This window comes from Tachypleus tridentatus, chromosome 11 (assembly GCF_004210375.1).
Source record: "Tachypleus tridentatus isolate NWPU-2018 chromosome 11, ASM421037v1, whole genome shotgun sequence".
NCBI lineage: Eukaryota > Metazoa > Arthropoda > Merostomata > Xiphosura > Limulidae > Tachypleus > Tachypleus tridentatus.
The window spans coordinates 79,231,261-79,256,623 of NC_134835.1; the positions used below are offsets into that span (position 1 = coordinate 79,231,261).

The 25,363-nt window shown below is 32.9% G+C and overlaps 1 protein-coding gene across 1 annotated transcript in view; it reads left to right on the forward strand.

The window, feature by feature from the left end:
• The first annotated feature begins 571 nt into the window (after positions 1-571).
• Positions 572-25,363, forward strand: part of LOC143232564 (peripheral plasma membrane protein CASK-like) — a 236,809-nt gene continuing 212,017 nt past the window's right edge. The window contains exon 1 of the mRNA XM_076468137.1: positions 572-1,117. Coding sequence (XP_076324252.1) covers positions 1,059-1,117 — 59 coding nt within the window. The 5' untranslated portion in view covers positions 572-1,058. The remainder of the gene's footprint in view (positions 1,118-25,363) is intronic.

Consider the following 25,363-nt stretch of genomic DNA (forward strand, 5'->3'; position numbering starts at 1 on the left):
TCATACATGACGAACCTACTCCTAAGTACCTCTCATCCTTAAATATTACCAATAAGAATCTCAAATATCACTAGGAAACGATGTGAAAATTATAATACCCCTTCAGTGACATAACAATATGTCTGCACACTCACACCACTAAAAACCGAGTTTCGATACCCGTGGTGGGCAGAGCACAGATAGCCCATTATGTAGCTTTATGTTTAATTCTAAACAAAGAAAGAAATAATAATAATACGTACACTAAAGAGAAGAATAACAGTCTGAAAAGTTATAACCGTAGTAATGCAAAACTTAAAAGTTGCTAATGTCAGCTTTAAATATTATACTTATTTGCAAATTTATTAACTAGCAAAATTTTCTCAAACAAAATTCATGGTTTTCAAAGAAGATGAAAAATACCTCTGCCACCCAACTAACGATATCCTTCCAAATCATTAGTCCGATGTTTCATTTTCATTATGTAAAACTAGTTTGCTGGGTCAAATGGGAATGTACCCGCGGAAATTTCTACCGATAGATAGTTCGGGGCTTGCGTAGGAATTTGGCATCGTTACGGCTACGTTGGGCGTTAGACGGCTTTTGGGTTAAAAAACGTGGTTGCAGAGGCAACAGGGGATATAAATTTTACCACGTTTGTTTTTCTCCTGAGTTTCGTATAGTACATTTTAAAATTTTGCGTTGAGTCTTGTCAAGAGTTTTGGAAAATTATTTGGCGCGTTGTTTTAAAAGTGGCGCCAGGCTAAATGAAGCAAATAGGAAACGTAGGGTACTGCGCTAACCTTTGCATGTCGATAAACACGCTCTCTCTGTCTTCGGTTGTTTAGTTGACATATCTCCCTGAGAACCGCTGGTAGTTAGTTAAGCCTAGAAGTGGGTTGAGAGTGGTGTTATTACTCATAAAGCGCACGTACGTTTTAAAGTTAGGCTTTTCTTGCTCAGTGTTTGTTTATTTACATTCTACCATATTACGAATACTTCTATTATAAATTTCTTTACAGTTATAAACAGCCAAACTACTTTGACTTAGTTAATTAGTGCAAAGTTTGTTGTGGAAAATGGCTGATGACGATATACTCTTCGATGACGTCTACGACCAATGTGAAATTATTGGAAAGTAAGTAACTCTAATAAGAGTACAGTTTGTGGTGAAATTATATAGCGTGAAAGTTTAGTTCAATAATTTTGTACCAGATGTTTTAAACGTAATTGTGAAGTATGAGAGAATAAGTTGCTATTACTGGATTATTTTTTGTTGATGGAGTATTTTTTTAAATACTAAAATTGATAAGAGTTTTTAACAAATGCAACAATTAATTTAAACAACAGCACAGCAAATGAAAAGTGGAGTTTTAATTCATAGGTAACAAAAATAACATACATTCAAACAAATATGATTTACCTTGGTTATTACCATTCACAATATTGAATTCGTGTTTTAAATTTATTATGTCAAACCACTATTGTTTCATGGTACAGTGAGTTGCAAGCTGTCATTTAATTTAACGATGTATACTTTGCTGTATATTGTCATAAAACCAGTTCCTTATTTTTTAACAAACTGTAATGATTACCTTCTTTATATTGCAGAAATTATTTGAAGTCGTATATATATATATACATACACACACACACTGTACACTAAGTGCCAGTTATTAATTATTATTAAAAAAGTATGTTTTAAGGTATAGAGCATAGTTTTTTAAATCAACTTTCTTTTTGTGCATTGTGTTTGTACAATGACATTATATAAGAATGAATTACTAAAAGGTTTACATATTCATAAAAATGCACAGTTGTTTTTTTATTCTTGTTTGTTTTAGACTGGAAAGAGTGTCAATGATCTTTTTAAAATTTAATGTAAATGAACATCTATGTAAGTAAACAAACTATTCTTGTATACTAGTATTATGATACTTTTGTACTTTTTGTATTCACTAATTAGTAAATAAATTAGTATCCATATTGATTTTAGTAGTTTGTTTAACTGCTGTGTTATTGGTTATCGAACAATACTGAAAATTTGTGATCCTAGACTCAAGATTTTCTTAATATATTGGTTCATTGTAGTGGTTCCAAAGCAGTCAGTTGTGATCTACAGGTTTTTATGTATGACAATACATGTATCTTAGGAGTACAGTATTTATATAGCTGTTTTGAAAAATCTGAGTTTTATATATATATATATATATATATATATAGGGTATTTAAAAGAGTGCAGTAGTTTTTCAAAATTTAAGCCAGTAGGGGGAAAAAAGTAGGAGACTTAGTTTTATGCCTTGGAGTGTAGACAAACTTTATTTGTGTGCATAAATTATTAGAGCTTTAGAAAGTTTTTATGTGGGTTATAGGTTTATTGGAGTATTGAAGTTAGAATTACACATTTGAATAAAGTTTTAACAGAGCTTGAATGGGTAATGAGGAACTTTATTACAAGTTTAGCATGGTTACTAAGTTTAATTTATGATAAAATTTTCTTAGTTACACATTCAAGCTTTCTTCAAACCATATTGTCTTAAATTTGGTTCCTTGTCATGAAATTTGATTATAAATTTGAATGTTAGGAGGTAGGAATAGTAGGCATAAAGTTTATTTTATTTCAGTTATAAACTTGGAAATGCTATTCTATATCATGTGCAGCTATCTCGAATTGTATAAAAATATTTGAATAGGTATGTGGGTGTAAAGTTATGTTTTAATTTTGATTTAAAAAGTTTTTCTATGTATTTCTTTGCAGTTGAGGGGTGACCTTTAGGGGCTTGAATGGCCTTCTGTCACTTCTCCTTTTCCAGTGTTCATATACTGCATGTATGTGATAATAATTCAGTGAACAAACAGTAGAAGACTGTATTTGGTGTTACTGTAACATCTATATTTATTTAGAGGGATTAACTTGTGTTCTTTGTTATGGATATGGTGTTTTACTTGTTTTAAAGATTCATTATATCTAAAACATTTTTCACCTAAATTCTGTGTATATCAAAAATTCTATGTTTTCTAAAACTTGTCATATAATCTGCTGATATATATAAAAATGATTTGGAAAAATGTTAGTAAAGATTGGATAATGACATGCAATTTTTATCTATTGTAACTAATGTGCTAGAATGTGATTGCAATAAAAGGTAGGTTAAGATACTTTTTATCATATTTTTATGTTATGTACACTTAGTAGTTCAGAAGAGAAAAAAAAAGATTTACCAATGAAATCTCCCACATCAGTTTTTGTTTTTCTGAACATTATAAAAAAAACAACTAATGGCATCCAGTGTTTACTTGAATAATGAAGTTAAACATAAGCATTTGAAAATATTATCTTAAGAAATAAAATAATTCGAGGGATATAATTCACTTTAATGAATAATCTGCTTGGAAAACACTTTTAATTCTTTGAAGGACAAGACTGAGAATAATAACTGAGTATTATAGGTGGTTTTACAAGTTTCAAAATATTAGATTTTTCCTAAAATTTACTTGACTATTTGGCTCATGAATGTTTGAAATACATGGTGTATGTAATTATCCTGCTTTCTTTAGAACACAGTTGACACATGTAGTTAGCTTGGTTTCTTTTAGTACAGATAGATGGTTTGTGTACTTATTTGATTTTTTTAGAACAAAAATAGGTAGTGGGGTCTTAGTTTTTTGTAGTAAAAGATAGGTAATTTGTTTAGTTAATTTGTTTTCTTAACAAAGAAGATAAGTTATTTGTAAATAATTTGTTTTCTTTAGAACAAAGATGGGTAACATGCAGTTAAGTTGTTAAGAACAAAGAGGGATGGTGTTCAGTTAATTTATTTTCCTTAGAAGAAAGATAAATGACATACTTAATTTGTTTCTTTAGAACAAATATAAATGATGTGTATATGCTTTTTTTATAGCAGTGATAGGTGACTTATGTAGCTACTTGCACATTATTTGTAATATTTTGTAAAAATGCACAAGTTGATGAAGTACACATACCTTGTTCTTGTCAGATTAGTAAAACATTTTGGAATTTCATGGATGAAACATAGTAGAAATGAAATGCTGTTCAATTAGCAGCTCATTATTTGATTTTTGTAAAATGTTATATATTTCTTGTAATTTTCTTAGCAGTTATTGAACTGAATATGTAAGAGAATGTTAGCAGTTGTCAATTTAATCACTCTGTTGGTTCATTTAGATTTACTCAATAGGAAATGATCTACTTATGTGTACTGCTTTCCTTCCAGCAAATGGGTTAAGTATGATGGCTGAAGGATGACAATATACTATATTATTATAATGTATTTCTTTAAAATCTGGTTTAAATTAGTGTCACAGTTATAAATCACAAGTGTATACTAAATATTTGTGCATATAATAGAAACTGCTTCCTTCTTGCAAATGTTAAGGGAAATGAAAGAAATATATAACATCTCCATAGAGATAAATATAAGAGTAAATGAATTTTTACAGTGTTGTTTATTCTTACATATTTAAAAAAAAAATTCTATTATTCAACCTTTCTTAAGAAAAACTCTAGAATTTTACTAAGTTTGAGGTTGATGGTAATTGGTTGATGTGTTATAATACACTGCACAAAATATAATTGGAATTTATGACATTTTAGTCATGATAAGGTAAAAGTACTCTAGCTTATTTTATGGAGATGTGAATTGGTTATTCATCCATCATTTGAAATCAAGCTTTTGGTGGAAGTCAAATTAATGTTTCACGTTATTGTGAAGTATTGTCGTGAAGAGCAATCTGGCACCAGTGTTCCTATTTAATACCAGTGTTAATGCATCTCCCAAAACTATCCCATGTAAATTTGATGTTGATATCAGATGATATGTAGTCCACTTTATTTTATCATTACTCAATACATGTTCATGGACTTACAAGTTAGTAGTGGACCTTATTTTAGTATTCATTATGAAGGATGTAATCCTTGTGTATGTGTGTTCAATAATTTTATAAGTTTACATAATCACATGTCAAATAACAAAAAAATCATAAATTCAAACTTAGTTCAATGTTTTTATTTCTGAAGGTTTTTTTAGGTGTCAAAGTTTATATTTATTTACTTGTTTTCAAAGATTAGCCCCAAGGCTTAAGTTTTTGCAAATTAAAAACTACATAATTTTTGAGTACAAGAGTAACTTTTCATGATTATTGGTTATAACATAATTGTTTGAACATAGACAAGAGTAAGCATGCTGCACTGGTGTTTATTGAACTGGAAACATTGAAGTCCATGCCACATCTGTTTAGGTAGTTCAGTTGAATATAGATGTATCAGTATGTACATCAGCAATAATGACATGTATAGTTGAAGATAGAGTACAATGAATGTTCTACTTATTTCTTGCAGAACTGGTAAATTATTATTTTTTTAACATTTTATTCAAGTTGGGTGAGCCTGTAATAAATTTAGTTTTTGACAAAACAGTTTACTACTAGACCATATAAAATTAATATTTTATATACATTTATATACAAGGGAACTTACATGGTTCAAACATTTGTTTACTTTCATAGAGTTAACAATATACATCATGAAGTGCTTCATGTAGTAAGTTATTTACGTTTGTGTTTATAAAAAAAATAAATAATGTCCAATCCTATTCAGGGACAATAAATTTAGAATATGAACATCCTATGGTTTTTGAAATGTTTGCCCAAAGAAATTAGTAATACTTGAAAGTGGCAAAACATCAGAATAACTGTGTATAGTATCAAACTGTAAGTTATGTTTTTATTTATTTAAATGGTAATCTTGGTTGCTGGAGGTTTATTTGTTTGTTGTTTTTGTTATTTTGGAGTTTTGTTTTTTAATGTTATCTTCACCAGCAATCACTATAAATGTCTAGAGGATGTTGTCAGTTTACAGTGTAGTGTTTCATAGGGAAGGAAATTTGTGTAAAAATATGTTATGGCTGTAATAAAAAGAAATATATATGAGGCTTTAACACAGTCAAGATTTTCACTTCAGCTTACATTTTATGAGCATAGATATAGTGTAAAAGCACACTCAGCTCCATGGAGGTATGAAACCTTATCTTATAGTGAAAGATTAATAAACTTTGTTGATTTTGTAAACATTATTCTAACCTAAATAGACATAATTAAGCCACATCTTGATAATTGCATCTCAGAATTATGTAAACTTCTGAAATCATAGTGTTGAAGTGACATCTTGGTAAAGTACCAAACATCTCCAGGAGTAAGTGAAGTTTATTAGAAAGTGCTAAGTTTTTTTAAACAATATTATATTTTGTTTTTTTAATTTTTCTTCATCTCTTAAGTAAAGGTTAAAATATACTGATATTGTTTTCTGTGGCATATAGTATTGGCTAATTTTGAATTTGAAAGTAAGTTATAAGCAATGTTGATTAAACTAGTAAAAGTACTCGGCTTCACTCAGGTTATTACTCTAGATGACTATGTCAGTGTATGTATTCTGAACTTATTTTACCATAAAAGTACAACCAAAACACGTTTGTTGCTCCTTTACAGGATGTGGCCTGTTTATAAAGGTAACCTTTCTTCTTACTTGTCCTCCGATTTTAAACTTAAATAATAATAAACAAATCTCTTTTGATTAACAGAGCTTCTAAATTAAAAACATCTGTTAATTTTTCAGGTTTATTGTTGATACATTTTATATCATACGTTCAGCACACAGCCTCTTAACAACAATATTAAGTTTTCTTTTATTGCTAAGCAACGTAATAAAAAGCCATTGTTGGAACTATTTGTTACCAAAGTGCACTGGCTTTTCTATATATTAGAAGATATTATATAATGTACCACTTCTTTTCCCTCGGTGGGCTCAGCAGATAGCCCGATGTGGCTTTGCTATAAGAAAAAACATAAACACACACTTCTTTTCCCTTTTTTTTCCTATTTCGCTGATGTCTTGTTAAAAAGATGCGCGCGCACGAGCGTGTCAGTAGATTTGCTAGTAATAGAATAATTAACTGAATATTAGGTTTGGATATTAAAGCATGTGTGGCATAGTTTCATCAATATATTATGATTGAAATAACGAAAACAGTAGAGATTGAAATTCATAGTGTTTAAATAAGAGTTAAGTTTTTATTAAATATAGACAAATAATAGTACGTTTTAGGCCAAATATATATCTTCAGTTTTCGATAATTTGTAGACTGCTAGCTTCTAATTGACAGAAGTTAAACTACGTAAGTTACGTATTGCGTTAGTATGACATCAAACAGATATATTGTGTCTTGTAGTATTAGACGATTGATCGCAACACAATCGTAATGTTGAATAACCTCACCAACCTATTATGCAAGTGTTCTCTTCTGGATTTGCTCTGTATTTCCAAGTAATGGCAATAATTTTAAATCCCAATTTTAAGAATTTAAGAGTGAAAATAAACATAAATATATAACAATGTGTCAGCTGTAATGTATCTGTCATATTCATTGCTTACGAGTGCTTTCACCCAGTACCAAGGTTTATTAGACAGACTGGTTGTGGTGATACGACAGACGTTTAGAGGTTAAGAAGCTATTTACACTATCAAATTCCACTAAGAGAAACTTGCGGTGTGAACTGAAGAATAATATATTTAGCTTGTGTCACAGGTGTTAAAAAAACAGTCTTTGTTTGCGTTATAATCTGTCAAGAGACTAGTAATGCTCTGGATACTAGTATAACACAAACATTAAGAGCATTATTGACTATTTGTGAAGCTAAATAACTGGTTGGTAAAATATCGAAAACATTAAAGATCGATTTTGATCAAAACGGAATTTCAAGAGCTGTTCTTACTTTTCAGCATAACCGCTACTCGTTATTTTCATGTACAAGAGACGCATTGCGTACCTATCACGTATCGACTAAGATAATTACAAGTATAGCATTAGCTAAAGTATATAGGAAATGCTATTTATCATGTATTCTTACACTAATGTCTCTACATATACATCTGCACACTGTCTACTCTGTAGAAGTTGCACTGGCCGTGTCATCCAGTGTACGAGTTAAAAAAAAAAACATTACGGTTTATTCTTGACTGTTATAAATTTTGTAGTAATTTTCGTAACGCTCGTGCGTTTATGATTTAAGGTCGCTTTTGTGAAGCTGACACACTAAGCATTGAAAACGGTTATTGTCAACCTTCTCTTTCTCACGCGAAAGTTTGTCGTGGGAAGATGTGTAAAGAAATGATAATAAAAGATCACAAAAAATATATAAGGTTAAGAAAGTAGGATTCCACAGACTACTAAATTACGCTTGTGTACGATGTTAATTATGTAGTTAAGTGGTTTACAGACTCGTTCAAACTTTTAATAATTTTCGTACGTTTCAAGTCCGCTTTATATAATTTTTCGAAAGTAAATCAGGGAATACAAAGTCTGACTGGACAATGTCTCACCCCAATTTTTTTATATAGTCTTTTTATATATTTTTATTACTTTTTTGAAGACATCTTTGATTGTTTGTTTGCAATTTTAAGTTTGTTTCTTTCAAAGTGAGAACTTAACTATGTCAGGATAATTAGTTCAAAAGTGTTTGTTTCCGTAGGTAGGTGTGTTTTGTTTGTTTGTTTTTTGGAATTTCGCGCAAAGCTACTTGAGGGCAGGGCTATCTGCGCCAGCCGTCCCTAATTTAGCAGTGTAAGACTAGAGGGAAGGCACCTAGTCATCACCGTCAACTCTTGGGCTACTCTTTTATCAACGAATAGTGGGATTGACCGTAACATTATAATGCCCCCACGTTTTGGTGCGACCGGGATTCGAACCCGCGACTCGGATTACGAGTCGAACTCCTTAACACACTTGGCCATGCCGGGCCCCCGTAGGTAGGTATTTTGGTATTTTTCAAGATGAGAAATTACACATTGTTGCAAAAAAAAATATGCAATTTGTTGCACGAAACTGGCGTCTTGTTAGAAAGAAATGGTTCTATTTGAATAAAACAGTTGTCAAACACATTTTTCTGTTGAATATAAGAGACTAAAAATTTTCTAAAAATGATTGGACAATATAAAACACGTACTTGTACTGAGAAACAATTTTGTGTTAACACAAAATAAAAAATATAACGATTCAATTTACGTAAAGAAAACTTGGAGAAATTGACCACATTTGAAACATCGTTCAAAAAAAACTTCTTTAATATTTATAAAAAAAAAAAAAATAGAGAAATGTTGGTTGTCGACTTCATTCAGTTACCACATTCAAGTCTTATAACCATCACTTTTCACAAAATACGCATCTTATGCTCTATCAAAGTAATGCCAAATTTTTGTAAAAAAAAAGTACTAAATTTTTGCCAAACTGTATTTATGAATAGGAATGCAACATCGAAACTTAGTTTATTATAAGTAAGAGTCAGTGATCATGGAAGGGGAGACAAGGCTTACTAAGTTGTTATAAAATGTTTACTATTGCGCTTACAATACAGTTAAAAAGACAAACAGACTATGTATGTTTGCTGTAGATAACTCTGAAGCAGTCAGTTTTCCCTTGCTTAAAAATTAGTTTTTGATTGAATTTTGCTTTCATATTTGTGAAAAATCAATTAACAATGTTTTTGTAAAAATGTTTCTCTTAATAAACAATTAAAATAAATTACTGCTTTATAACCTGGGCTTATATGGATAACAATAACTCGTATTTTTCATAATAATTTTGGAAATATTGTATAGCATATGTATAGCAATAACAACCTCTAAAGGCACACTTATGATTTTGCTGAACAAAATTGAAAATATAGCTTTTTAAGAATTAGATGCAAACATTTTCATATTCAATAAACAACAATAAAGAAACGATTATTTATCTTAAAGGTTTTAAGAATAGTCACAAAAAGTTCGCGAAGGTTAGTTTTGCTTAGCCGTGTCGTAGAAAACTAAATTTAGTTTAAAGATCTTTACCGTACGAAATAATAGGTTTTATTGAGTTACCGTGTATCTACGAAACGAAGTTTAATATTACTAAGCAATCCTTTACCATAGTTACGCGAGGTTTAGTATTACTAACCTATCCTTGGCCATAGTTATACGGAGCTTATTACTAAGTTACAAATCTCTGAATGCGATTTTACAATAATTTATTGTGCTTTATGTAAATGTTTTACGTATGCTATGTAGTGAAGTGTCACTGCATGCGCTAGCCGTGACGTCATAACCGACATATTTAGCACATAGAATTATGTCATGGCGATTTTCCGATTTTGACAGTGTTGATTAGTGGCTAGAGGTTTAGAATATGGTTCATTGAAAATAAACGTGAGCATATATCAAGAAGTAGAACGAAAGAACCCAGTATTTCGAAGAAGGGAGCATTTAATGTTGTGTTTGGAAGCAACAACAAAACTCGTAGAAGAGCATTTGGGATAAAAACGGAATCCAAAACCATATTCAAATCAATACGAAGTAGTGTTCTTGCCCACAAAGCGAAAGCTATGGTTACGAATGTCCCCTTTGATGTGAAGCTGAACATCCCTCTGATGCCTTTAACAAGATAATAAACAAGTATTTCTATTGAAGCGACACCAGTTAAAATGTCACAAGCTTTCAGCTAAAGCTCAAAAACCAGTACTATTTTCAAGAGATTCCAGCAATCTCATTGGAGCACTGACATATCTGTGAAGTTTTTTTAAAACAGAAAAGCGATCTTACGAGCCGATGATCATGTAACTTTGAAGGGTTGGTAGAAAGCTTGTCAAGATGTATGGTCTGAGATTGATATTGTCTTCTTTCACAGAAGTCACGGTGGAAATTACATCAGGCACTTTTTCTTCATCATGGCATTTATGAGAGCACAGTTGGTGGTGGAGGACCCACACGAAACCTGCAACACGTTATTATAAAGAGCGATCGAACCTCGGTAGATACCCTTCTGTCTTGCAAAGACCACTATGTAAATGAGCAAATAATTTTTTTTAAGTGTTACGTGTAGACCATAGCTTAGGACATAATTCATTAAGCTTTATAAGGACTTTAGTCGAAGCGTTTTCAACATAAAATAAAAATTGTTGCGTTGTATCGCTTCATTTTAGATGAAATCGATGTATATCTTCTTCGGAAGATACACGAGTGTAATATAAAGGCGTCCTTAATGAGTTTCTTGGGATATTTGGATGTTTTCGTGATAAAACTTTATATTTAAAAGAAAACATTTTTTCTTCTATTGGTTCATACAATGTAATTTGAATCTTTTATTTTGAAAACAAGTACGGATGATTCTTGAACTGTTAATAAATAAGAGCTGATCATACATACGTGTTTTTTTTAAAATTCGTGGTAAATATGCCATTGTAGAAACGAAAAATAATAAGAGTTTTAAACGGTAGGTGTTGTGATAAAAAACATAACTAACACAAAGGACTTGTTACGTACAGTTACGAGAATGTCACTTCCAACAGATAGTTTACATCGATTGAATATAAAATTAAAACATCTAACACTATTCCAGTTTTTAAAAAACTGGGACTTGCCGATTGTTAAAACCTAGTTTAACGAGTGTACACAAGTTGCATGTTGAAGACTGTGCATCTGCAAGTTTACACGAGTTGCATGTTGAAGACTGTGCATCTGCAAGTTCACATTTTCACTTTGTTACTTTATGTAAAGTAGGAGTGTAAAGTCAAATATCTTTAATAGGAGGGCTTCAGAGCTAATGGAACATGTTAATGAATTGATTAATATATAAAGTTTGTGATTTGTGTCTCCAGGCGCTAATATTCAACATAAAGGTTCTTTTCTAAAGTTACTACATTTACTTTCTAGTTGTTTGTATTGAAGACATTTCGCGCATTCTCGTGAATACAAAAACTGGTTTGTTAGATGATTTCAAATTGGAGGAATCCTGTTTGTCTCTCGTGCGTGCCACTGATTTCAAGACTAATAATGCTCGTAAATTGATATATTGTAGAAATTAGACACTGGAGATATGAAACAAGATAGTGGTATGTACTAGATGTCTGGTCAGCCTATGGTTAAGTCTTATATTTATTGGACATGACATGTTGACAGTGATCTGCAGAATACGCCACTTCCATGAGATTTTCAATCTGAAGTTTGATATGCTGTGTTGAAGGCGACGTGATGGCAGATATAACCCACAATATTGAGTTTCACAGCTGTTGATTGAAGTACATGATATTAATTGTAATTTACTTTTGACAAAAGAAAAGAAAGATTCTAGTAATAAACTTTAATGTAGTTATAATATATATGTCGTATAGCACAATATTGTTTCATAATAGTGATCGTGAAGAATTCCACAAAATCCTAGTAGAATATTCGGGAAAAATGTACCATAAACAGTTAAGATTCAGTATAAACAACGCTTTAAAACCTTTACTATTGACTGCTAAAGATATACATGTATACAAATTCACAAAAAACACGCATGTTAGACTGGCAAGGAAAAGAAAATTCTCTCAAAACGACCCGTTTGTAATTATTATAATTATTTTGTCCATTCTACTACAATAGCTTGTTATATTGCACCCAAACCTTTTGTATAACACTAAATAAGGTACTGTAAATGTTGTATGGGCACTGAAAAATTGATTTCTTTTTTCTGCATCTTAGATGAGCTAAAAACATAATTATGGCGTAAACGATGTTGCCATTACCCTTTAAAGTTGGTTTTCTACAAATATCTGTTGTACCAATAAACATCTTAAGTGCATAGTGGCACAGGAATTACGAATCAATAATAGATGAACGTTAAATTATTATAATACATAAGTACTAGATACTTTGTACACTATACAATCGGTGTCTTAAAGGCGCCAACTTCTTATTGTGTATGAAGTGACGTATAAAAAAAAAACATCAATACACACAATATTAAATTTTGTTAGACACAATTGTAGCATAATTAATTTGAAAGACAAATGTTTATTTAAAGCGGTGTTTTAGACGTATGTGTTTTATTTAAAAAAGCTGCTTCATTTATTGGTAAAATTTTATATGCTCTAAGTGGAGGTTGTTTCTTAGTCTAAGCATGTATTTGCACGCTGTTATATGGGCTGTATATAGAGAATTTAGTTATACAGAAACTATAATAAATGTTCGCTATGTTATTAAGCAAATCTACATGACAATCTTCAGCTGCAGCTTAACATTTTACATCTCGAACTAATACGATCAAATAGCCAATAGCTACAGTAAATTATCATGAACCGTAATAGCAAGCTACTACCTATGTTCATTATCATTAAAGTGTATAAAGTTAGAAAACACAAAGAAATGTTTTGCTCATAGATGAACATCAAAAAAGCCAATAAACAAGATAAAAAAGGAAACCTTCAAATAGGGATCGTGAAAACTACAAGGCTGGAGATACTGTGGGCATTATTTACTCAAACAACAAAACCGTATTTTGACTCCACCAAACGTAATTATAGGAAACAGCATATAAAAAAATTAATACTCAAACAGTGAAGCAATAATAAAATCGAAAGGAAAGATTGTGTTATAAACAGCATATTCCAACCCTGTAAAAAGTGACACTTAAAAGAACAAAATAAACCCCCCAAAAATTAAAATAAAGACTCTGCACTTTATATCTCACATTATAGCTTGTATCCTGGGAATATTTTAATTTATGTAACATCTTTAATTTGTTTTTTTGTTTGGGTTTGTGAAGTTAGACTGGTGTGAGTTTAGTTGAAACGGGCAATTTCGAAGGTGGGTTTCACAGCTTGTACTGTGGTAAGAGAGATAAAGGAGAATAATTTGTCTTGTCAAAAGGTGTTCTAAAATAATAACAATAATATGTGGACTCTTGGCGAAAAGAGACAATTATTTAAAGCTCTGGATACAACTGTAGTAATTAATTATGCAACGAACATTTGTGTGATATATACGTTTCACTTGTTTTGAAGGTATTATTTTAAAACAAGTGTGTATTGTGTTCTCTCCGTTTATTGTTGAAATTAATCATCAACAAGGCACAGACACATACTGTAAAGAATTGCAGCCCTATAAAAAATTGACAAATGTAAATTTAATTTATTAAAAAATTACGAATGGCATTTAATAGGCCTACTTGTTTCTATGCTCAAATGTAAATCAACGCCAAATTTGGAAAATTCCTATAAAAATGTTTTCCTGAAATACCTGTGTTCTTCTAGGGCTACTTATGAATGATGGTAGAATGTCGCTAGATTATGTAGGACCAGAGCTGACAGCCGAACTAACTGCTTTCCCACTAGTCTATCAGCTCAAAATTAGAAACGACTACACGTGAATAGTCCTTGAGCAGTTTTGCATCGAACTTGTCAAACAAACAATCATGTAAGGCATGGTTTTTCAAACTATGCTCCGCGGAGCCCTTGGGCTCTGCGAGGAAATTTTAAAATGTTAATATTTTTTTCCTGAAACTATAAAATTGAATCAGAATATGCTGTACAACAAAATAAAAAATATCTAGTATAACAGGTTTATCACGCATTGGGTCTTTTAATATTTTATTCTGCCTAACGTCAGACGAGTTTATTTAGCTTAGGGTGAAGGTGTTAATTCAATCTCAGTTAACTTCGACAGTGGCAGCTCTGGTTGCTTGTAGATATGGCACCAACTCAAGATCGCACGCGTCATTGGAAATGCAAGATAGTCTAGTAATTTTCGTGTGAAACATCGGTTAACCCTGGGTAGTGATGCCATCTGCCTTTTAAAAGCCAGATCTGGATTAGCGGTCAAACCTCGAACGAAATGAAAAATGACGTCAATACTGAAACTTCTCCAAATTTAAAACATTGTGATGCAGTTAGATGTAGTATCAATTGTTTCAAATTCAAAGTATATTTATATGAAGTATAATTATATTTCTAACAATTATAATTGGTAATTAGTAGGCTAGGTTAGATTAATTGTAGTTTAATTAGACAAACTTGGTCCGAATGCGCTCTATAACGTCACACATTTGCATGTTTCATTTCGTTAGGAATTTAGACGAATGTCAGATCTAGCTTAATATTTTGTTATTTGACTTAAAATTCTGTTAAAAACAAAACAAAATTGTAAAAATAATAGGTTACCCTTTTCCTTTAGAAAAATAGATTATTTTAGCGTCCTACCCTTTTTTCCACTTATCCCCGTCACACCAAACATGCTCGCGCTTTCAGCCGTATGGGCATTATAATTTTAAGGTCAATCCCACTATTCCTTAGTAAAAGAGTAGCCCAAGAGTTGGCGGTTGGGTGTGATGACTAGCTGCCTTCCCTCTAGTCTTATACTGCTAAGTTAGGGACGGCTAGCGCAGATAGCCCTCGAGTATCTTTGTGCGAAATTCAAAACAAACCAAACCAGTTTCCCACAAATCTTTACGACTTCGTTATGGCAACACTGATTTTAGGTTAGCATGTCATTGTATGATGATAAAACTCGAGCGCTTAACGAATTTTCATTAAGAAGCTATTTTGTGTCCGTGAAAATACTTTTGATGTACTAAAGTTATAAAAATACATTTTTAGACAGATTTATAATTAATTGTCACACTTATAATGGATAAGTGGCTGGATATCAGTAATAAATCTGATACGACTAAAAATCTTTCTTGGCCTAGGCCTAATACGAATTCTTTGGCGTTATCGTCGTGTGCAAGCACTTCAACGCAGGATGATGCAAGAAGTACCGAAACAACAAGGAAGAGAAAGTATGATGAAGGTTTTATTGAATAAGGTTTTACATGGACAAGTAATGAAGATGGACCTAGTGGGTTGTGTGTTGAATGTGGTACAGTGTTGAGTAACAGTAGTTTGCATCCAGCAAAGTTAAAACGACATCTAGAAACCAAACACTACCAATTAAAAATCCAACTTCCGAGTATTTCAAACGAAAGTGTTTGCAATGAAATGCAAGGAAAGCTACATTTCGTTTGATGAGCTACATACGATTGATGAAAAATTTTTGAAAACATTAACTATGTGCCCCTATCTGACAACTCGGTTTCTCGAAGAATCGAAGATATGTCCACAAATTGCTTCACTGAGTTAATAAGGCGAGTAAAAGCGAGTCCACCTTTTTCTGTTCAGATGGATGAAGCAACAGATGCCGTAGGTTATGCGATGTTGCTTGTGTTTGTTCGCTAAATTCACGAAGTTAGTTTTGAAGAAGACTTGCTAATTTGCAAAGCATTGCTTACCTAAACAACAGGCGAAGAAATATTTAAACTGATCGATTTATTTATGGAAGAACATGAGATCCAATGGCAGCTTTGTTCAAGTATTTGCACTGGTGGGGCTGCAGCTATGATTTGAAAATTTTCAGGCGCAGTGGCACGCATAAAAAGCAAAAACCTGGACATCGAGAGCATCCACTGCTGTCTTCATTGTCATTCACTTGCAATGAAACGAATACCAGAAGACGTAAAGAGGTTATGGATGATGTGATAAAAATAGTTAATTTTATGAAATCAAGACCACTCAGTGCGAGGATCCTTAGTTTATTCTGTGAGGATATGGGAAGTTTTCATGAAAATGTGCTGCTTCATACTGAAGTGGCCTGACATGGCCAGGTGGTTGAGGCAATCGACTCGTAATTCGAGGATCGCGGGTTTGAATCTCTCTCACACCAAACGTGCTCGTTCTTTCAGCCATGAGAACGTTATTAATTAAATGCCTCTTAATTAAATGACGTCTAAAAGTACGGACGTCGTGTAAGCGATTTAAAATTAACTTGAACAGTTCGTTATGATATGTATAATTTCTTCTTGAATTTGATTCATCTTAGGTTTCTTCTTTTTAAAGGAGGACTTTCAAAGTATTAAAGTCGAATAGATGTTTACTGCTTTGAAAGGTTTAGGTTTTATTTACGCACTAATTCCATATTCTGACAAGGGTATTGACGTCATGGAAATATCCTGAACATGTTTCAACTCCCACGATACTAAAAAGTAATGAAAGATAAGATATAAATAAAGCAAGAAAACCGAAGAACCGATCACTTTCGGTAGATGTGTCGAAAGCTGTCTGGTTATCGTGTTTGTTGAAGTAACAAATAAACATTAAGACTGTTAATCTTTTTTAGTACATCATTCGTTAACAAAGAAACGCAGCTATTCAGGTGAAGTGCCAAACGTCTTTCACAGTTTCATCATGGTATTTTCCCATAAATCTTAGTTTATAAAGCTTCTTGATCGCCGTATTGAGCGATATTTATTCTATAATTTAATATTAAGACACTATTACAAAACGTTGTGTACTGTAGTGGTTGAAGTTCAGTACTATAAGAACACTTCTATCAACTTGAAGAATGCTGAATGAGAGACTCGTGGAGTTATCGAATTAGCAAGACTTTGAAACTAATGAATTAGTGTATTTAATCACTGACGTCAACATGGTTACAAATCACACACCAGGACAAGAAGAGTCTTGGAATGGAACCAAAAAGCAAAGATAATACTTCTGTAGAAGAAACTGAAAAGTAGTAACTAATGCCTACTATAGGTGTAGAATAATACAATTACAATAATATACGAGTGCAGAACACAAAAACTACAATATATACATACACATATAAGAATATAAAAAAACGCAAAACAACAAGAACAATAATACTCAGGCCTCTTCGGTACCGAATATAGCACGTGCAGTTTGGTTGACATATTATAACACATAAGCCGTTACTTGCAAAAAAAAAAAAAAAGGAAGTTTTCATGCCCTTTGTTTGAATTGTGCCTATTCTGTTATTTTTACGCGTGCTGTTTAAGCTACACTTTTTTCCCGACATTATGTTGTAAAACAATAAACTCGCAGACAAATTCACCTTGATGTAATTTTATTTATTAAAACTACATATAACGTAAGGGTATTTATAATAACATACAGACTATGGAACAGTTTTGAATGTTTAGTGTATAACATAGTTCTACAAGTTGACACAAAGAAACTTGCAAAAACGAAAAACAAATCCGGTGGTATATAAAGAAAAAAAAGCTTAGTTATTTATTTCAATCAATGAAACAAATAGAAGCTAAGTTATTGTAAGGTAAATAAATGTAAAGTTACATTTGAAGCAAACATAGCTGAATATGCAGAAACATCTGACTGCGTGTTTTAAGACTTTAATAAGTCTAGAAAGCCTATAGAAAGTGTGTTTGGTTTGTTTTGAATTTTGCGCAAATCTACACGAGAGCTATCTGTGCTAACCGTCCTTAATTTTGCAGTGTAAAACTAGAGGGAAGGCAGCTGGTAATCACCACCCATTGCCAACCCAAATAATGGTGGGATTGACCATTACATTGTAACGCACCAACGGCTGAAAGGGCGAGCATGTTTGGTGTGACGGGGATTCAAACACGCAACCCTCGGATTACGAGTCGAGTGCCTTAACCACCTGGCCATGCTGGGCCAAAATTGTATTCAGTGTAATGATCATATTTCAGGAAATTATACGCTCGTCAAATGTTATTTGTGTGGAATACTTTGCAAATAAAAAGACTAAAGCTGAAGTCGAAGCCAGTGATGACAACGATATTGTTTGTTTCTTTAGAATTAAGCACCAAGCTACAAAATGAGCTATCTATGTTCTGCCCACCACGGGTATCGAAACCCTGTTTTTAGCGGTGTGAGTCCGAATATATGCCATTTTGCCACTAGGGGGCTTTCCGGACAGACAGATGCATTGGTTATATAAAATATTCTTCTTCTTTGCTTTCACGCATAAGTTCTTAGAGTTTTTTAACGTAGTTTTCTCCTTTTGGCGCTATGATTGCTTGGCTCATGCTGGGAGAAAGAGAACTAGCTTTATTGATAAAATTAGATAAATAATACTGCGTTATTAATTTTCATCTCAACGTTTGATTTATAAATGACTTAAACTTGATATTACAACATTATTTAAGAGATTTCATCCGTGTATTCCTAGAATATTTATAAAAGAATAAAAGAAAACAATGTATTTCGAAAAATACAAAAAAGAAAAAAAAATATTTGTAGCTCAATACATAAACAGTTCTTTAATTTTGCACAGAAAGTTATTAGTTACATTTTGTAAAGGAAAAGATCAGTCTAAAATATCAATTTAAACATCGTGTAATTTCACAAGTTTCTGCGTAATCGGCTCGTCTTTCAGACAAATTGATAAAACTGCCCTCTAGGCAGTAATGTGTTTAATAATACTATATATGTACTTTTAAGTTTAACAGCTGCCAAGTTATAGAACACGTATAATCTTACAATTAGAAGATTTTACAGAAAGTATAAATGATTGTTAACATGCCAATGAGAAGTTTCGTTTTGGAAATTCACCACTTTAGTCGATGAAAACACTAATGCTATCGTATGTATGAAGACGTACGTCCAAGGGCCAAGGCCTACATCAGGAGAGAACAAGAAATGTAAACTTGAGCAAGCTACGAAACACAATTCAATTTCTGTTATTGGGCGTTCCTCCTCACAGAATTATGGGCGAACTCGGAAGAACCATTATTAATCCACATTAAACTTAATGACACCAAAAGGCATATTTAAAGTTCGCGTAAAGAATAAAGTTCAGGAAGTCGTGCATATACAATGAAGTATCCGTGTTCTTGTGTTTTTAAACGCTGCCCTTAAAATAAAAACCACTTTGCTAGAAAGTAAACCCGCATTTATGTTATAAATGAAGAAGGGGGCGGCTTTAATTTAAAAATGCATTGTTTACCAGACGGACGTCAGGTTTGATTAATCGATACAGGTAAATATGTAACACATGAGATAACCCTGCATTCACAATGTGTTGTTAAAGATGCGTAAGCACAGGGCAAAAAAAGTTTCGCGTATGCAGCCTGTGATCACGTTGTCTCACAGCCAAACCTCGTTTGTATTCGTTATCTGTAGGGGTTGTGGGACTCCATTACTTGTACGGACGAAATTTGCATAACTGTGAGTAAAAGAAATTATAGTTATCGAGTAGGAAAATCGAGTAGTAGGAAAATCCATGTATCATCTCGTGTAGTGTTTAAACTAAATGTGTAACATGTGGACAGTGTGTATTCTGCCATTTGATTAATTTATATTTTTTACTATTTTATATTTTGTAAACATAAAGTATGAAAGCGCTAATCACATATATATGTTAAATTACTAATTATTTAGTATTAATTAACAGGTTAAACAACCAAAGCGTAACAAACTGTGAGAGTTTCTGCGTCTTAAACTTCCATTCGACCAAACTATCGGTGGAAATTATAACTAGGGCAACAACACGCATACTTTTTTTTTTTTTTAATTAGATATTAATAAAATATAACAGTGAGTGGCGTTGATCGCTGTATTTTCTGATGTTTAAAACATCTCTCGAAGATATGTATGTGTGTGTATGTATCTGTTTGTGTCTGCTTAAAAACATTGTCTTGGTAAATATGTATATTTCCATCTTTTTATAGATAGGAATAGGTTAAAGTTGAACGTAATAGAAAAGATTGTTTCAACGTAAGGTTCGAATACATTTCTTAAGTCCTAAAATAGCTTGTTGGAGTTGTATTCCCGAAAGACAAACTGTAAGATATGAGCATGGTGATATTTATTAAGCTAACTGTTTTCAAATTCCTCGAGATGTTTATCAGTCGAAGGACATAGAAAGGGCACAGTATGTATATTTACTTTTTATTCTTAAAATCCCAGAAGAATACTGTTTGTCTCTCGCATGCTAGATAAACTTGTCTAGTACCACAGCAAAGATTGTAGTAGCAGAGGTACAGTACATCTCATTTATTTTATGTATGCTCGTGACTGAATCCAATTAACATAAAACAAACTGTAATATTTTGTAATTAAGTCTGCCATTTGTTTAATTAGGCACCCGCCCCCAGTATTTCATGTATTTTAAGCATAATAATTCCTGAATGTGCAGCTGTCTTGAAAGAACTCGTCGAAGTTTTTCCACAATGAAACTTGTTTTAGAGTGGATTATAATATTGCTTTTTTCTTACAATCAACAAATTTAAAATTTTGGTAAGTTTTTATGCGGATATTTACTTAAGTAATTCGCTCCACGTGTGAAAGTAATACTGCCATAACCAAGGTCGATTCTATAACCGCGGAGAACTGTTAAAGAAAAAAAAAACAGACTTGTTTTAATATTTAGGGTTAGATTTGACAAATAAAGGTAAACGTTACGAGTGTATTGTTGTCATAAGTTATAAAGATGGCGAAATCGAGCTAGAAAGGAAGTCTCTGATTTTACAAACTCTGTTCAAATATCAATCTCATATGCGTTTTTACTTCAAAAGTAACTACAAAGACATTTTACCAGACTTTGATGGAGGAAGGGAAACAATAAGTTGATTTTAGAGATGTAATAAAGTAATTACTTGAGTTTTCATCTGGAATAAGAATTGTTACGTCCATATTATTAAGTACGCAGCATTACCCTGAAATATATTGAAAATGGATTTTTCTGCTCAGAGTTACTTCAAAAAAGTAATAACTGTCGCTTTGTGCTGCAAATGCTTAACGGCTGCTGAAAGGAGATAATTTCATTCCCAGCAAACTGCTTATATATATATATATATAATATATATATCAATTGCTAGCTGATTTAAGCCTAATGAACGTCCATGTTTAACATTAGATATTTCCACATATGAAGTAGTGTGTATTCCGTATAGACGCACATAATCGTTGTTTTCTAATCGCTTACGTGAAACCCCTACTTCTCTTATATTCATCAAATAGAATTTCCTATAATTTGAGATACATTCTTTTATTCGTATGAGAGAAAGTATTGAGACCAGTGAATTTAATCTGTAATAAAAATGTGACCTAGTTAAACCCTCTTTTTTTTTTTTTACATTTGTTATTACGTTGTCTACCAAAAAAAGAACTCCAGGAACTGGTGGCGACAGAACATAACAAAAGTACGATAAATTATTTACAAAGTGTTAAATAACTGTTTGTGTAAAATTATATGTGTGTGTAGAGTACTGTGTAAAAGTGTTAGAACAAACTCAAAACTTATTTTTCTGGCTACTTTCACAGAATAACTGTAGGTAAGTCACAGGTGAAACATCAGCAGTTTTTTTATTTATCTGCGTGCTTTGTACAAAAGAAACTCTGTGGAACCACTGGAGTTCAGCAAACAGTTAATATTTTGTGTGTTCCTTTTGCTTCAATAATTGTAGACAGTCTTTCAGGCATTGTTGCAACATACAGTGGTACCTCGGTTCGAAAATCGATTTGTTCGAAAACCGAATCAATTTTTCTCATAAGAAATACTGTAAATTAAATTAATCCGTTACAGACCTCCAAAAATTACTCATTATGAAGCATTTTAAGTAAAAATATTGCTTATATATACCTGTATAATAATCCTTACATGCATAAAGTCAACCATAAAAACTATAAACACAATAAAAAAACAATAAATGAAAATTTAACTGCACTGAGCTGATGGCGTAAGTGAAAGGTGGTGAGGAACGTGGAGAGTAGGAGGGTTATTATTGTTTGGAAGGGGAGTCACCTTCCATAAAAATGTCAGGTAACTCTCCTTCTGGGGTTCTTTCTCTTTTCTGTCTCTTTGCACTGCTACAACCTGCTTGAGACTCATTGGACCTATTTCTCACTAAAAACTTGTCTAATGAGGTTTGTTTCTGCCTGCATTTTAAAATGTTTCTGAAGTAAGACATGACATTGTCATTGAAAAGGTTTATGCTGCGGTTTGCTACAGCTTTGTCAGGGTGAAATTTTTCCACAAAACTTTAACTTTTTTTATTTTCCACACATTTCCTTGATTAGTGAACTAGGAACATCCTCCCTTCCCTCCTCCTCATCTGAAGACACTTCCTCAGTTGCCTTCTGTTGCTGCTCCTTCTGAAGGTCTTCGAGTTCTTCCGTGGTGAGCTCAGTGTTGTGGTCTTCCACCAACTCCTCCACATCATCACCACTCACATTCAAGCCCATACACTTGCCTAGTGAGACAATATCATCGGCAACAGGCATAGCCTTCAAAGCCTCTATCTGCTACTGGGTCTGGTCACAATTTCTCCCAGGCTGAGTTCATGGTCCTCAAAGACACTTCCCTCCAAGCTTTGTCTATGATCCTTAAGCAATGGAGGATATTCAAGTGATTTTCCCAGAACTCTCTGAGGGTTAACTCTGTGTCAGAGGTCACTTCAAAACACCTTTGAAACAGTGCTTTTGTGTTTCTTAAAGTTCGATATGACCTGCTGGTTCATGGGCTGAATGAGAGGAGTCGTGTTAGGGAACAAGAGTTTCACCATAATGAAACTGTACTCCTTCACCAACCCGTCCTCTAAGCCTGGAGGGTGAGCAGGTGCATTGTCCATCACAAGAAGAGCCTTGAGTGGCAACTGTTTTTCCGTGAGGTAATTCTTTACACTTGGGGCAAACACTTTATGGATCCACTCCATAAAAAATTGCCTGGTTACCCATGCTTTACTATTAGCCCTCAACATGACATTTAGTTTACTTTTCAGGACATTATTTTTCTTAAAAACCCTCGGGTTCTCAGAATGGTACACAAGCAAAGGCTTAAGTTTTAAGTTCCCACTTGCATTACTACATAACAATAGAGTTAGCCTGTCCTTCATTGGCTTGTGTCCTAGCAGTGACTTCTCCTCCTTGGTAATGTAGGTCCTCTTTGGCATTTTCTTCCAAAAGAGGCCTGTCTCATCACAGTTGAACACTTGCTGGGGAATAAAATCACCAGCTTCTACATAGTCCTTAAATTCCCTGACAAATTTATCAGCAGCGTCTTTATTAGAACTGGCACCCTCCCCATGTCTCACCACACTATGCATGCCAATTCTCTTCCTAAATTTTTCAAACCACCCCCTACCAGCATTAAAGGCATCACTTGTATCATCATTCGTTCCAGGGGTGTTTTTCAGGAGGTCAGCATGCAACTGCTTTGCTTTCTCACAAATGATGGTCTCAGAAATGCTATCACCAGCTAACTGTTTTTCGTTTACCCAAATCAACAACAGTTTTTCTACCTTTTCCATTGTTTGTGATCCTTTTCGTAAGCACTGTCACTCCTTTTGCAACATCAGCTCCTTTGATGACCTCTTTATTTTTCAGTATGGTGCAGACTGTAGACTTCGTCATACCAAACTGTGGAGCAAGGTTAGACACGCGAACACCACTCTCATACTTCGATATGAGATCTTTTTCACCTCTTTTTTTTTCATTTTAGTAGACTAAATAGACATCACATAGGGGCCGTGTAATGTTGCAATTTATACTGTTGTAATGTCAATAAAACTTGCTCAATTCATGAATCATGGGAAAAATTGTGTTCTCTGTAGGCTGCAACACAGCATGACATATTAAATTGAAAAGCATAAAATAATAATATTTATTACTCGTGGTTTTATTTCTCTTGAAACAGGAAACTTTTGGGGACCCTGTACAAGGACATTTTTTTATTTGAATTTCGTGCAAAGTTATGAGGACTATTTACTCTAGTCGTCCCCAATTTAGCACTGAAAGACAAGCGGGAAGGCAGGTAGTCGTCACCATTCACCGCTAACTCTTGGGCTACTCTTTTACCGTGACATCATATCTTCTTCACAACTGAAAGGATTGATATGTTTGGTTGGAGGGGGATTCAAACCCGCGACTCTCCGAGTACGAGTCAAGTCCCCTAACCACCTGGTCATGCTGAACCACATGTAGATCTGCATTACTATATTTTCTTAGTGCGTTTTTCTACTCTGATATATATAATAGTCAATTATTCAAAAATGCTTGGGTTTCCAACTTGTTTGTGTTTCTTAAATTCCTGCAAAGCTACACGAGAGTTATCTGCGCTAGCCGCCCCTAATTTGACAGTGTAAAACAAGACGGAAGGTAGCTAGTCATCACTATTCACCGCTGACTTTTGGGCTACTCTTTTACCAAATAATAATGAAATTGATCGTAACATCACATCTTCTCCACAACTGAAAGCATGAGTATGTTTGGGCGGACGGGGATTCGAACTCGTTTCCCTCAGATTGCCAGTCGAGCTCCCTAACCATCTGGCTATGCCAAACCACTGAGTTTCTGAAGATTTTAAAATATACTTAAACTATGTTAAATATGAGACTAACTTATGTTAAATTATTAATGAAATCCGTAGACATGAAAATCTACAACAAAGTTAGAGAAGTGTTAAACCTAGAAGGATAGCTTTTATGCCTAAAAATTATAACATATTAGTTTGATTGTTTTATTTTATGGAAGAAAATTTGCTAATTTTGTGATATTTTGAGTAACTTGTATTTAAATATAAAATTTGGAGTTTAGATATAGTTATTTTACATTTCTTTGTGTAAAAAAGTCCAAATAAGAATGTGGATTAGTTGATTTATATAAACTATGGACTTTTTAATAGTCACTATCACATGCACATTAAAGTGTTCTATTTACAATGTCTAGAAATATTCAAACGGTTAGAAAAAGAAAAAAGAACAAG